The sequence below is a fragment of the Anoplopoma fimbria genome, chromosome 12, assembly GCF_027596085.1.
Source record: "Anoplopoma fimbria isolate UVic2021 breed Golden Eagle Sablefish chromosome 12, Afim_UVic_2022, whole genome shotgun sequence".
NCBI classification, from domain to species: domain Eukaryota; kingdom Metazoa; phylum Chordata; class Actinopteri; order Perciformes; family Anoplopomatidae; genus Anoplopoma; species Anoplopoma fimbria.
Window position 1 is genome coordinate 16858911 of NC_072460.1, and position 14409 is coordinate 16873319.

At 42.2% G+C, this 14409-nt stretch overlaps 1 protein-coding gene across 1 annotated transcript in view; it reads left to right on the plus strand.

Annotated features, from left to right (window-relative positions):
• itga5 (integrin, alpha 5 (fibronectin receptor, alpha polypeptide)) overlaps window positions 1-12167 on the plus strand; it is a 34420-nt gene extending 22253 nt beyond the window's left edge. The window contains 13 exon segments of the mRNA XM_054609872.1: window positions 1223-1290; window positions 4020-4170; window positions 4317-4409; window positions 5755-5834; window positions 5954-6034; window positions 6137-6242; window positions 6601-6655; window positions 6658-6758; window positions 7361-7468; window positions 10104-10217; window positions 10837-10938; window positions 11049-11171; window positions 11271-12167. Of these exon segments, the coding sequence (XP_054465847.1) occupies window positions 1223-1290; window positions 4020-4170; window positions 4317-4409; window positions 5755-5834; window positions 5954-6034; window positions 6137-6242; window positions 6601-6655; window positions 6658-6758; window positions 7361-7468; window positions 10104-10217; window positions 10837-10938; window positions 11049-11171; window positions 11271-11354 (1266 nt within the window). The 3' untranslated portion in view covers window positions 11355-12167.
• Window positions 12168-14409: the final 2242 nt, after the last annotated feature.

The window sequence follows — 14409 nt, forward strand, 5'->3', positions numbered from 1 at the left end:
TCAACAGCTCAGCAATGTGAAAGCAGTTTATTCATTTTGAGAATAAAAAATTCTTGCTTGAGGTTCATTGTTCTTGAAATAGTAACATCAAGTTAGTGGGAATTTGATTTATTGGATTCCACTCATTACTGCGTGATGCTTGGCCTCATCCTGTCACATGTTGAGGTCACTGTTGTTGTTGTTTAACTACATCGATTGGCCTACGAACGTCGTTTTCCTGCCTTACACAGACATACAGACCCAGGGTGCACATGTGGCCAAGTTAGCTTGGTGGTTACCATGGTGTCCATAATTAGAGCCCCTGGATGGGGTAATGACAAGGGGGTGCTTGGTTCTCTCTAATCTCCTCCTCTGTTTCTATTTATTATCCTCATCGTCATGAGCATCATCACACTGTCACAGGCGCAGTGGGATGCAATTTGGTAATCCGCAGGGCTTTCCCTGCCGCTGCCCTGCCACACGTTCAGTGGTCATCCACTTATCCAGCAGTGTTTCGGTTCCTTTCATGTGTTTCCCTCCACTGTAATCTCTGAACCCCAACTTCTGCTTTTCAGGTCAACGTAGATATCCAATGTCTCAGTAAGTTTCTCTAAGATGAAGGCTCCTCCCTTCTCCATATGATCATACTATACCGCTGTGGTTCGCTGGGTGGCGTAGCGTGTGGTGAAATCGCGGTTTGCCACATCGCGCTGTGATGTGGGACTCTGGTGGAAGCTGGGAGCTGGCAGCTTTGTGCTCAAGCTCCACAGGAGTATCTCCTCTGGCAGGGCCTCTTTGGGCTGGACTCTTCCCCCGCTCATCATTTCCTTCTCTTGCACCGCAAACAGAAAGCATGTGTGTGCTGGGACAGCTGGTTCAGGAGAGTGCGTCTGTGCCTGTCATGACCTCACAGAGTCAGACATTGTCCCTCCGAGCCACAACACTTTTTTTTTTTACTGTCTGATGATGCAGTGATGAGGTCTTGTAGCCAAGGGGGAGTGCAGCGCAGGTGTGTGTTGGGAGATGGTGCGAAGGCTGGGTGCTGGAATGCATTAGTCATACCACATGTTACATATTGCTACACACATCCTGTTGTCTCCCATAAACAGACATTTGATTTATCATGTGCGCCTAATGCTCTTCACATGTAAAAGTGTGTGTAAGTCATTACCCATCAGCCATTATCATCATGGTCTGAAGCCGCTATTAAACATTTAACCACCCCCAAATGTGCATCTTATAGGCTCAGATTCTGTTGGACTGTGGAGAAGACAACATCTGTGTTCCTGACTTGAAGCTGGCAGTTCACGGGTGAGTCTGTTCATTTCCTTATATATTTCTACCAATCCCATCGCTTATGGATTTCAGGAAATATATCTTAGAATGTTATGGATAATACATGGTAAACTGTGAACAGGGTCACTGAACTCTTCACCTCCATACTGTGCTTGAATTTCAGTGCTAAAGTGTAAATACAGCTGTTTTTGTTGTTCCGCTGCTTTGTTTAGTTTAGCATACCAGAGAGGGAGTGTTAATAGCCCCGGAGTTGCAGTAGAGTAGCGGTACATAGTGCTCTGAAAACAGGAAGCAGCTCTGCTCTACAGGTGCTATGCAGACAGTTAAGGGGAAAAGACACGAGAGATGAAAGGGAAAGTATGGGAGCTGTGAGTCCCAACCTCGCCTTGCTTTCCGAAGCCGTCAGAGGGACCCGGCCTTCCACACTTTGATTTAAGAAATCTGTTTTTCTCCAAAAATAACAGCCTCCCCAATACTCCCTTCTCTGCTCTGTCATTTTGATTTTACATTCCTATATTTATCTACCATCTGCCTCCATATCTTTCAATGTATGGCTGATCCATCACATAATAATAATAATAATAATACTTTAATTTTATATAGCGCTTTTCTAGGTACTCAAAGACGCTTTACATAGGGCAAGACAAACAAAACAAAAAAAGAACACAAAGGAGCAAACAAAACAAACAAACGGAACATTTTAGTTAAAAAGAAAACTGGAGAAGATGTGCGGAATGAGTCATGTAGTGGAGGGTAGGGAGGGAAAGGGAGCAGGGGTTAGCAGGTGAAGGCGAGTTTGAAGAGGTGGGTTTTGAGGGCTTGTTTGAATGATGATAGTGTGGGAGCCTGACGGATGTGGATGGGGAGGGTGTTCCAGAGGGAGGGTGCAGCAACTGAGAAGGCCCTGTCACCCCAGGTCCGGCGCTTGGTCCTGATGGTCTTCAGAGTGTTTGCGCCGGCGTACCTGAGGCAACGGGTTGGGGCGTGGAGGGGGAGGAGGTCTGAAAGGTAGGGAGGGGCCAGGTTGTTTAGGGCTTTGTAGGTGGTGAGTAATATTTTAAAGTCTATCCTGTATTTGACCGGGAGCCAGTGGAGGTTGCGTAGGACCGGGGTGATGTGTTCATAGCGGCGGGTGGAGGTGAGCAGTCGAGCGGCAGAGTTCTGAACATATTGGAGTTTATTGAGGATTTTGTTGGGAGAGCCATAGAGGATGCTGTTGCAATAGTCCAGTCTGGAGGTTATGAGGGCATGGATGAGAATTTCGGTGGCGGCAGAGGACAGGGAGGGCCGGAGGCGTGCAATGTTCCTGAGGTGAAAGAAGGCAGTTTTGGTGATGTGGTTGGCGTGGGGTAGGAAAGAGAGGGTGGGGTCGAGGATGATTCCGAGGTTGCGGACCTGGGTGGAGGGGGTGACGATGGTGCCATTAATGTTGAGAGAGAAGGTCAGGGCTGAGCAGGTGAGGGAGTTAGGGCCGATGATGAGTATTTCAGATTTATTGCAGTTGAGTTTGAGATGTGGAACAACCTGCTGCGAGTGAATGTAAGTGCTGCAACTCCAGAAACTGCGCCGCAGAAAGTGTGATTGGTGCAATTTAAAATAATAACTCAATGTTTTTGTCGGCTCCATTGTTAATTAAGAATGCCTAATAGTGGTGAGAGCGGTTGGCTAGATGGCTGTGATTTAGTGGAATTTCAGTTCAAGTATCCATCGTTCCTGCCTTATTGTTTCTTCTTTTCCGCTGCCAAAGCACATAACAGTCGACCTCTCAGGGAGGCTTAAGGTTTTGTCCTGTTTTCTAATTTTGAGCCTTTGTTTGGTTTAAAAAGTTCAGTGCCAGTTAGAGTCGGGCTACGTTTGACTTGAAGGCTGGCAGAGGATCAGCTTCAGAGATCTTCTCTCCCTTGCTCTCCTGCTCTGCTTTACGAGAGCGAGCTGTAATTAAAAGCGTCTGTGTGGCCCTCCAAATGGAATTTCTCATTGTTCTTAGCTGGGGAGAGAAGTGGAGGGAGAGAGAGAGAAAGCAAAGAAGGGGGAGGTGATTTTACAGCCCTTTGCTGTGTTATTAGGCATGTATGACTTTTTTACCACATTGGAAAGGTTTTCGTGTAATGGTCGGACAAATTGTATGGGCTTTTTTTGTTTTTTTGTAGCTGGGCTCTTTAAAAAAAAAAGACATGCTAAGCACAAAGCCTGAACATGTATTAGTTTCATTAAAGCAGCAGGAATTTATTTGCCACTCTACTGCCAGCAAACACAAATAAAGACTCATTGTATTCTCATCAGCATAACACAACTTAATATATATATATTGGGCTGGGTGATATGGAATTAATCAAATATCACAATATTTCTCACCAAATAACTTAATATCGATATTGTGATATTGTAGGGTTGACCATTGCGGCTCTTACAATATATTCACACGATAAGAATTTTTATCAGTAATGTGGATATGATTACTAAGTGGGTAAAGGCAAATAATAGAAATGCTAGAACAGGCTGGTAAGGTCAGAAAATGACATAATTTTACTATAATGTAACCTTTAAAACCAGAAAAAGACAACACTTACGTCCTATTACAATGTCCAAACTCTCAGACATATCTAGTCTCATATCACGATATTGTTATAATGTTGATATAATTAATGATCCTACATATATATTTGTCTAAGGAGAACCTGACACTATTGAACCTTAACATCCAACCTATTAGTAAACCATCTCTTCTCTGGCTGGGTCCTCAGGAACAGGAAGGAAGTCTACCTTGGTGATGACAACTCGCTGACTTTGACTTTCAACGCCAAGAATGAGGGTGAGGGAGGGGCGTACGAGGCAGAGCTCTATGTGGTGCTGCCCCCCGAAGCTGACTACAGCGGTATTGCCCGCAACAATGAGGTGAGTAGGAATGTAAAACACAGAGAAAACCCACAATTTCTAGCAACTAATGTACTTATTAGGACGTGATAACTGCTGCTTGTCTTTTTCTTGTTGATTGTCCTATTGATGATCTCTGACCAATCCTCTGTCCTCTTGTTTCTCAGAGCCTGACCGAGCTCACCTGTAGCTATGAGACGGAGAACCAAACACGATACCTCAGCTGTGATTTGGGCAACCCGATGAAGTCTGGTACCAGTGTATGTACATGACTATCTTCTGAAAGTTTTTTTTCCCTGGTTAGCTCCATGACTGATAAGTTAAGCGTTGAAATATTGTGGTACACAGTTGACTTTTGGGGAGTCAAGATATACTGGAATTGACGATTAACCTACACTTAAAAATAAATAATCAAAGATTGACGTCATGTCAATAATGCACGTATGATAATATTGTGTGAATGATCCAGCAATTCTCAAATCCCTACACTTTGACTTTGCGATAATGTTGTTTTTGTGTATTCTTTTGGCCAGAACAATCATGTAATAAATATCTGATATTGTGACAGCCCTGGTTGACAAACAGCATCATTTCCTGCTCTTGGTAGGAAAGAGTTGTATCTACTATCTCCTAGTTGGGTGTGAACAGCACAGGAAAAGTCAGAATGAGTTAGGAAATGTTGTGACAGGAAGGGCAGACTCCCATCTGTGCCCATGCTGGGTAGAGTTCCTCTTTTTTTAATGATAGAGTCACAAGCTGGCATGCTTTTAATAGGTCTGTAGAGGAAGACTGTTGATGACATGTTAACTGGAAGAGAGAGACAGACTCCTCCATTTTAAAAACAATTTACTGTTGTAGTGCAAGTAATATGCCCACTCGCTCTTATGGTAAAGGTCTCCGGTTGTAGTGTTATTGATTTGATAGGTAGCTCATTAAAAGGTAGATACAGAGAGACTTAATGTATCAGTTTGTGTGGAAAACAAATGGATCTGAAGTTATTGATAAAGAAAGGGCACATTTTGAAACTGCCCAAGTGTTATGCATCTGTATGCTGGATAAACAGTTCACTCAATGACACACCCAAGAAAAAATCACAAAATATATCAGATGGATGAGATGAGGACAGTAGAGAGGGGAGGAATGGCTGCACAGAGTCCTCGAAGGGTGAATTCATTATTTTTCAACCTGGAAAACAACCTTCAACCTATGTCCACTAAAGTGCTTTTTTGTCCACTGAAAGACTCAGATTGTTATTATAACATCATCATGTCTGGAAATCATTGTGGAAAGGACCCTACAGAGAAATAAAAAGTTTTTCTGTACATTTTGCTTGATTTGACCTGTTTAGTGGCTGCAGCTTTCTTGTGTTTTCAGTTTCCCAAAAAACGTTGTCCATATTAGTCACTTTGACACCAAAACATGGGAAATTAGCTCCATGTCCAAATCCTTTAACAGTGCTGTAAATAGAGTCTAGAAACTTCCCACAGACTTACGTTTCAGTTGAGGCTTCTCTGTTACTATTGAAGTAGTAATGGTAAATATAACGTTTTTTTAATCAACCTTTTTTTTCCTGATCATTAATATGTTGGCTCTTCCTCTTTGCAGCTGTGGGCAGGTCTGCGTTTCACAGTGCCACGCCTGAAGGACACGCACAAAACTGTTCAGTTTGAGCTGCAGATTCGCAGGTACAACTTGCTGTCAACATACATCAGAAAAACTAACAAGTGTGGTTCAGTAGTACAGATCTCCACAGCTCTCCAATGATGTCAGCTAATCAGAATCTTTTTCCTCTCTGTTTCCACAGTAAAAATGAGAACAATTCCCACAGTGAGGTTGTGCCTTACAAGCTGGAGGTGGTTGTTCAGGCTGAAGTCATTCTACAGGGGTGAGTTCAGTGTCAGGATTCCCTGATTTGAACTTTAGGAATTTCATTAAGTCTCCGGGGCCTTCCTACGCATTCTCTCACATCCCTACTTCTCTTTTTAAGGGTGTCTCGACCAGATAAGGTCTTCTTCCCGCCGGCCAACTGGAAGGTGCCCAAAAACTACGGGGTGGAGCAGGACGTTGGGCCTGCAGTGGAACACGTCTATGAGGTAATCGGTCATGCTGTTAGCTGTGCAGACTCATCGGGGTTGAGCAGATTGGGTCCGAAAAGCAAATCCTACTGTTCACAAAGCAAGTCAACTTCCCAGAGCAGCAATAAAGGAAAACCAAAGAAAGTGTACTCCAGATTAAGCAGCGTGATTTATTCTGAGGCTGTGCTGATCCATCTTCATGAGATTTAACAGTGCTCTACTTTAGGTGACCTATTTGTAGATTAGGTCAGCATGAGGAAATAAAATCTGTTGCAACCTCCCAGCTACAACTAAAATATGAAACTATCAAGCTTCTTTTTGGAGTTTTCTAATATGTCACATACTAAAGTTTTCTTTTTCCTTTTCCTTTTTCCAGCTGGTGAACAACGGGCCCAGCCGGATCAGCCACACCCTACTGGAGCTGCGCTGCCCCTCAGTGTCCAGGGTCAAAATCTCCTTTACCCTCTTGAGTTCTCCGTAGAAGGCCCCATGAACTGCACCTCCGACAGAAACATGAACCACCTACACCTCAAAGTAAGTGTCTCTCAGAGTCAAATAAGGCCAAATCAGACAGTGAACATCTCCTACTGGTTCCAACTCAGATGTATGATTAACAGTTCCCGCTGGTTGGGCCACACCCACCTCCTCCTACCAGCTTTTTAGCCCCACCCAGGACACTAACCCCACCACCACTTTGATGTCACAGATTTTCCCTGTGCTTAGAACAGCTTGATGAACCACCTCACCCAGCAACTCACTCATCTTTAAAATCCAGAGCCGCGCCCGCTTATACCAAGTTGTAGCTTTGGGATTTGGTGTGCAAAGCATTTCAGCCCATTTGTTTGTGTTTACATTCAAAGCTTGACACATGTTGAGCAGGGTTGTTAGTGGTCATTTGTCTTAGCTGTGTGATCTAATGTTTTTCTCCCCCCAGTGATTTGCTAAGTACAATGTATTTCCTTGGGAATCCATGTGGAGTAACGCTCACATGCTTCTGATTAATGACAAAAAGCCTCAGGGTCATGCTAACATTAGGTCTAATATTGACAGAACGGGTGGTGTGCTCTTCTGCAAGGTCAGAGTCATAGTTGTCCTAATGGGTGGTGTGTTTGTGTTTCTTCTTTCCCCTCCTTTAGCTCCAGCACACGTCCACAGAACCACCTATCCTAGCCCTGAAGGCAGATCAGCACCACGTCGAGAGGAGGGATGTCCACAAAAACCAGCTCGCTCATTTGACTAATCTGGTAAGATGCTTAAAGTGTGAATTTTCACCTTCTAAAAATATAACGTGTTATATGATGGAAAAACATCATCAGGCCAAAAGGTGAAGTCTAATGTAGTAGGTGACTTGAAAATGAGGAAATGAGGAGCTTGCGATAACAGTTAAGGGTTTAATGTGGTTATGTGGTTCAAATTATTTTCAACCACAGAGCAGGATGTGTCCTCATCGGATAAAAGGGGGTCTAAACAATATAGTTGTTGCCTTAAAGCTAGACTGTTCTTTTTCTTTAAATCCATTTTTAAAAAATATATTTGTTGAAATTCTCTCTACATCCCCCTTAAGTTCGGATTGCTTTAATGTTAGCACTCTGCCCGTTTTACTCATTGTGCGTCACAGGAGTCTTCCATAAGCTGCTAGCTAGACAGCTGTGAGTACTGACATTAGCCATATTCCTTGTTTACATTCATGACAGCAAATTTGGGGGAGTGGCTTTGGAGGGAGGCCCGAAGGAACGGGCTGTCAGTGTTGCAGACTTGGGGACTTTCTCGCCCGATGTAGCGTTTCTTAGAGCTAGTGCTGCTAGCTTGTTTCATTGGAGTTGGCAACACTGGGCTAGGATAATCTAGCTTACTCTTTCTGGTTTCTCAAGATCACAAATAAATTAAGCTTGCAGGTCTGGATCTAGTTTGGCGACACTGGCCCTGCTCTTACATGAGGCTCTTGGGATTGGATAATTAGGTTATGATGTCGTTACAAAGGAGGGGTCAGAGGGCACGCGTTGTGGTGATTAACATTAAAGAGTCTTTAGTAGTGGTGGAGGGGTGGAGGGGCTGATGAGACGTGGGAGGCTTTTTGTCAGTGATGCACTGGTTACTTCACAGACTGCTCTCTAATTTTGGGCTCTGGGTGTTGTGAGGCCCCCACACACTGGCCCTATTGATCCAACCAGCTGCAGGTAGCTTTTCTCTCTGCCTCAGTCTGTGGATACCTGCCTCCACCAAAGAGGTCTTTGTCTGTGCGCTTATCACTTCTAACTGTGCTCGTTTATCAAGCATGTCCAATGACACTTCAGTATAAAGGACCCCATTCTCCTGTTTCCCCTATGTCTGCACTTTTATTTGTTTTTAGCCCTTGGGAGGAGGCAACTCTGTTCAAAGTGTCTCTTTATCAAAGTGTGTTTGTGTTTAGCTAGGCTTGGATGAAGCTGTCAGCCCAGGTCATAGTTTGATCATGTAAATTGACCTGCGTGGTCTTTGAAGAGCTGAACTATGCATAAAGAACAAATAACTGTCTTTAATTGCACTAATAATTAAAAGGCATTTCATGATTACATGTATTCTCTTAAACAAATTAAATTGTCGTACTTTAATATGTTGAAATGCGGATGTATGGGCTGTTGTGCAAAAATAACTGTTACAGTATGTTTGGCAACCTTTTCTAATGTGCTACTGGGGCCAAAGGTTTTATGTGGTAAATATGTCTTTATTCATGGTAAATAAATGGTTATAAAGGTAATAAGTCATTCACCAATGCTAATTGATAAGTTATAAGAAATTAAAACTACTTTGGGGTTGCCAGGTTGGGATATATTTCTCTGACAGGTGTTCATCCTGCAGCAGGACTTTATTAATTATTCAGAAAAAAGGATGAACTGCTTCTGGAAAAACCTGCAGAGGATCTGGACCAAAATTTATTTATTTACAACATATTCACAATGGTAGCTGTAGACTTGATGGTTTATTAGAAAGTGTGCAACCGACTTTATACATTAATGACTAATAACAATAATAACTGTATTATCACCAAATACAGTACTGCAGCTGTGTAGTTATTTCACAAAGCTGTGGGAACAGTCTCTACGCCCCCAAGCTCCAGATCATGACCACATGATCCCACCAGGGAGGATATGTGGGTCTTGGGTCTGAGGCATCTTTGGCACTGGTCCATGCTCTGGTCATTTCCACAGCCCTTTGTGGCCCCGGTGCCCTGCAGCTGTAAGGCGGTCTACCAGGAGGAAGTGGACTGATAGGCTCCCTGTCTGTCTGAATATACTCATTAAGTCTGTCTAAGACTGAGCCTAAGGGAAGCAGTTAGGCACTCTCGTCTCCTCCTGAGTTTGCTCTACTTGGTGTTATATGTAAACTAATGTACTCCTGCACGAAACCATCAGAAACCTCTCTGGGGGTGGTCTAGCTGCAGCACCACCTCTAAAACACAGTATGTGCATGTTCTGAAATGTTAAACGTGCCAAGCTGGGTTATGGGGATCTAATTAAGATTGTATATTCTACAGTCTTGAGAAAAATGGGCAGGTTTTAGCAGTTGGGTAATAATGTGGAGAGTGGTGCAAGCTGCGTTTTTACAGTCTCATGACATTCCTGCAATCTAATTTGAAGCAGGCGTGGAATAGTGATCATAACATTGGGCTCTTTGTTATATTTATATGATCTGCAGCATTAACATGGCGGTTATTTGTCCTTCCCAAATCACTTTTTCACATTTTTGCCTTTGCGACTTTCACCTGTATTTAGTTCCTGTTGGATACGTTTTGTGTGAATATCTTTATTTAGATTCTACCTATGCACAAGAATGACTTAAACAAAACTCATTTAGCATTTAATTAACATAATCTAAACTCCTTTGTGTCTGTTTCTGTAGTCCTGCTCTAATACGGAGTGCTGGGCCCTCCAGTGCACCGTGGGTTTGCTGGAGAAGGGGACTACTGCAATCCTCAAAGTGCGCTCCCGCATCTGGGCCGAGACCTTCACTCAGGTTTGTCAGAGATGGTCCTTGCCTTAAAAACACACCAGACATGTACTGTACACAAACACATGTTCTAACCAGATGACAGGAGGCATAACAGAGGAAGTCTTTTCCCACCGGTGCCTGTGTATTTTCTCAAGTCAGGCTTTGGCAGTAAGTCAGAAGCCATTTTTCATCAAAGCATAAAAAAAAGCAAAAGTTAAAACCTCAAATGTGAAGCTGGCAAAGGCACATAGCTGCTGTAGTCAGTCTCGCATATCTGTTTGTGTTGATTCTGGATCAGATTTTAAGGCTGCCAGTATGCACAGTACCACATATTTTCAACAAATGGGACAACAGTTGCTAATAGAATCAAGATCACAGTTTCTAAAAGTTTACATTTTATTGCTGTCTGCATGCCATGTTGGCGCTTCACACAGACTATTAACTACCCCCTGCATGATGTAACACTAGGCATCCGCATGAATGTATTGCAAATCATTATCTAGTATCACAGCTTCTTATCGGCTAGGAATGCTAAAGGGATTTTTTTGGGGGAAAAGCTTACGGTCTCTGTCACCACCTAGTGTCTAAATGGTGATTTTTTTTTTTTTTAATCAAATTTTTCAATTTGCGTTACTTCTTCCAGAGAGCTTACAAGCAATATGTGCTGGAGTGCCTCGCCACATACAGCGTGGAGAAGATGCCTTACGCCATCCTACCCAAACATGCTCCCAGTGGACACAAAAAGGTATTTTAGATTTTTTTTCTCATTCTTTCCAGAGTTGTCTCATTCTTACAGTTGTTTTGTCTTCATTTTCTTTATTGAAAGAAACTGACAGAGTGTGTTGTGTTCCTCAGGTGGTGACCCCCGTGGTGTGGAATAAGCCTGATATCGAGAACTCAGTTCCCTTGTGGATAATCATCTTGGCCATTCTGGCTGGTTTACTGCTTCTGGCTCTACTCATCTACGTCCTATACAAGGTCAGTGCTGCTGTGAACAAGAATTTAAAAGATCTTGTAATTAATTAGGTTTGTTCTCATTTCTAATTTCTGCTTCTCTAAAAAAATATTTTCTTGTAGTTCGGCTTCTTCAAGAGATCTCTACCTTATGGTACCGCCATGGAGAAAGCTCAACTCAAACCACAGGCTGCCTCTGAGGCCTAAAAACCAACCAGAAATACCAGAACCACAGCACCTGGCCATATGATTGCAATGGAGAAACTCAATGGAACATGTAGACTGAATCAGGAAGCAGTTGAAGAGAAAAGTGAAAGAGAGACCACTGGAACTCCACTGTGCTGCACTAGAGGAAGACAAAATCCAAAGATCTCCAAGCCAAATGAATGTTTCTTTTTTTTTGCTTTTTTAACTTATGTCTTGTTTGTTGGCAGGATGGGATTTTTACTAAATAGAACTTTTTCTCAATGCCTTAAGGCTAACATTGGATTGAACAATGAGAAAGTGACTGCAAAATGTGCGCAGGCCTGCGGGTGCAATGAGATGCCTGTTGGGTTTCCTTGTGCAGATTCTTGTGGTGAAGAGTTCTCTAACACCCCTTTAACTGCCTTTTTTGGTGCTAATGATCCCACAGGATATGGCCACATGTAGCTTATGGCAGCCAGGAGCTGTGAATGACGCTGCCTGCTGAGGCCTGAAAGTGTTCTTCTGGTATGTACTTATCACATTATTGACAGATCGGTAAACAGGTTTCAGGTGATAAAACATTTACCTGGCTATAGCAATGTCGATATTACAGGCCTGGATGTTAGAGAATCCATAGCTCTGCTTTTAAGAAAACATTTGAAGTTTTACAAGAGGACCTGACCTGCTCGAGGTGTTTCCCTGATTCTTGCCTTATGCATGCTGGGATATGCTCCAGCACCTCGCAGAAAACGCATATATGGATGCTTCTTAACAGCTCATGGAAATGATCTCTCTCTGCCTCAGGTTGGTGGACAGCGCTGGGTTGAGTTGTTTTTGCACTCAAAGGAAATCTACTGATATAATCCCACCAAAGACTGACTGACTGACCTTCCTTTGAGTTCTGATTTTGACTCCTACTGATCACTTTGTTTAAATCCTGTTTCGTTCATGTTCAGAGTAACCAATGCGAGCATCATCGTCGTTTATAGTCGACTGGGTTGGGACTGGAACCACCACAGACCCGCGAAACCTCACAATAGGCTTGAACCAGTGTGGTGCTTCTGTTAAACAAAAAAAAAGTGGTGTTCTCTTAAAGAATATTTTACATTACATTACATTACAGTCATTTAGCAGACGCTTTTATCCAAAGCGACTTACAGGAACTCCTGCTTGGTTTGAATTGAGACCACATGCAAGCAAATGACGCTTAGGGGAAACCACAGAGTTGATGGCCATGGCGTGATGAAGTCTTGAACCGGAGACGTGACAATCAACAATGTTGTAGCTTTAGCAGAGAGTTTTAGTCTGAGAGCAGGCGGGATCATCACTCTTTCAGTGGAGGGCTGGGCGATGCAGAGAAAATATCACAATATTTTTGACCAAATACTGTAGTATCAGTATTGTTTGGTTGACTATTGGTGCTTTTACAAAATATTTACACAATGCAATTTTTGATAAATAATCATCAGTAATGTGGATATAATGACTAAGTGGTTAAAAGAACAGCCAGAACAGTCTGGTAAATTCAGAAAACTACTACTTTACTGTAATGCAGCATTTACAACCAGGAAAAGACAACACATAAGCCTATTACCATATCCAAAATATATAATAAGACCATATACTGCCCAGCCCTGTTTGAGTGTGAAGGATCCATTTCCAGCTCACATTGCGTATTACTGTGTTATAAAGCTGCCAACATTTAGATAGAGAAGTGGCGGAAGACATCCCACCACAAAAAGGCTACAGGGACTGAACATGAAAATGCTTTGTGTTGGTTTCTTTTATTTGTCATGTACATATATTTCATGTGCCTTAAATGTAAATACTTCATGTCTGTGGCTAAGAGTTAGTGTTGTGTGTGCTTGCATGTGCACATGTGTGACTTCATGCATACATGCATTTGTGCGAATGGTATATTTATGAATGTTTGTTTTGTGTATGAATTGGTTATTACCTTTCCCACTGCTTAGTCCTGTTCATCCCAATTGAGATTGTTGAGGTGAATGGATTCTGCATAACAATTAGTCGTAAAATAACTACAGTCTAGGAAAGTTGTTTAACTGCATGGCAGCAGTCAAAACACTTACCACCTCATTGTAAATCCAAAAAATGACTGTAAGGCAACCGTCCAGATCCTAAGGCAGGGGTGGCCACACTTTCCTGATTGTGGGTCATATACAGGAAAATATATGAATCTTTGATCAAACAATAGTAAAATAGTAAAAATCAGTTTGTCTCGAATTAGAAACCTCATGTGCTATTAAAAATCAATCCTCTATCAAAATAACTGTTCAACACTGATAAACAATTTAACCTTTGACATGATAGTATACAAAAAGTATTTCTTCATCGGCTATTCTTTCATTTGAATTAAATCAATACTTTTTTATATGGCATGTGTGTAAATCTGTAACTAAAAAAAGTCAAATTACCTTCCAAATACCTAATATAGAGGTTTTTGACAGCAGTTGGATTGCAGGCCTCAGTTTGGCCACCCCAGACCTATAGGATGTCTTGTACCTCTAACAAAGGGACAACTAGGCAGTGGGAACTAAATGTTGTTTGGAAGTGCAATATTTATAGTCACTCTTTTTTTTATTTCAGTGCTTTCTTTTGTTTTATTTGTGACTGACTTGTGATAAACCAGGAGTTTTTGTTTCCAAGTATGTAATGAGCACATCAGCTAAATCCTTTGTCAGGTTCTGGCTCTTCACTTTCACTTGCTTTCTCACTAAACATACTTCAAAGTGTGAAACTTTTTTGCCACTTCTGATGTTCAGACCACTTCTTCGCTGGACCACTTTTGATGGTACTGTTTTTTTTTTTAATACACAGAAATGCAAGAAGCAGAACATATCCGAGCTGAACTTGGGTATGCTGACATAGTTTCATAATTTATGTGCTCCGCTGTTGCACCTGACCAAACACCGACATTATACTCACCATATGTTTCACATTTGTTTCTTGGTCATCACACTCTTTTCATATGCCTCCTCTTATTGGCTAGTGATTTACAATTTTTCAAATGGTCCACAAAATCCCCATATGGTATTTGATTTAAAACATCTACCAT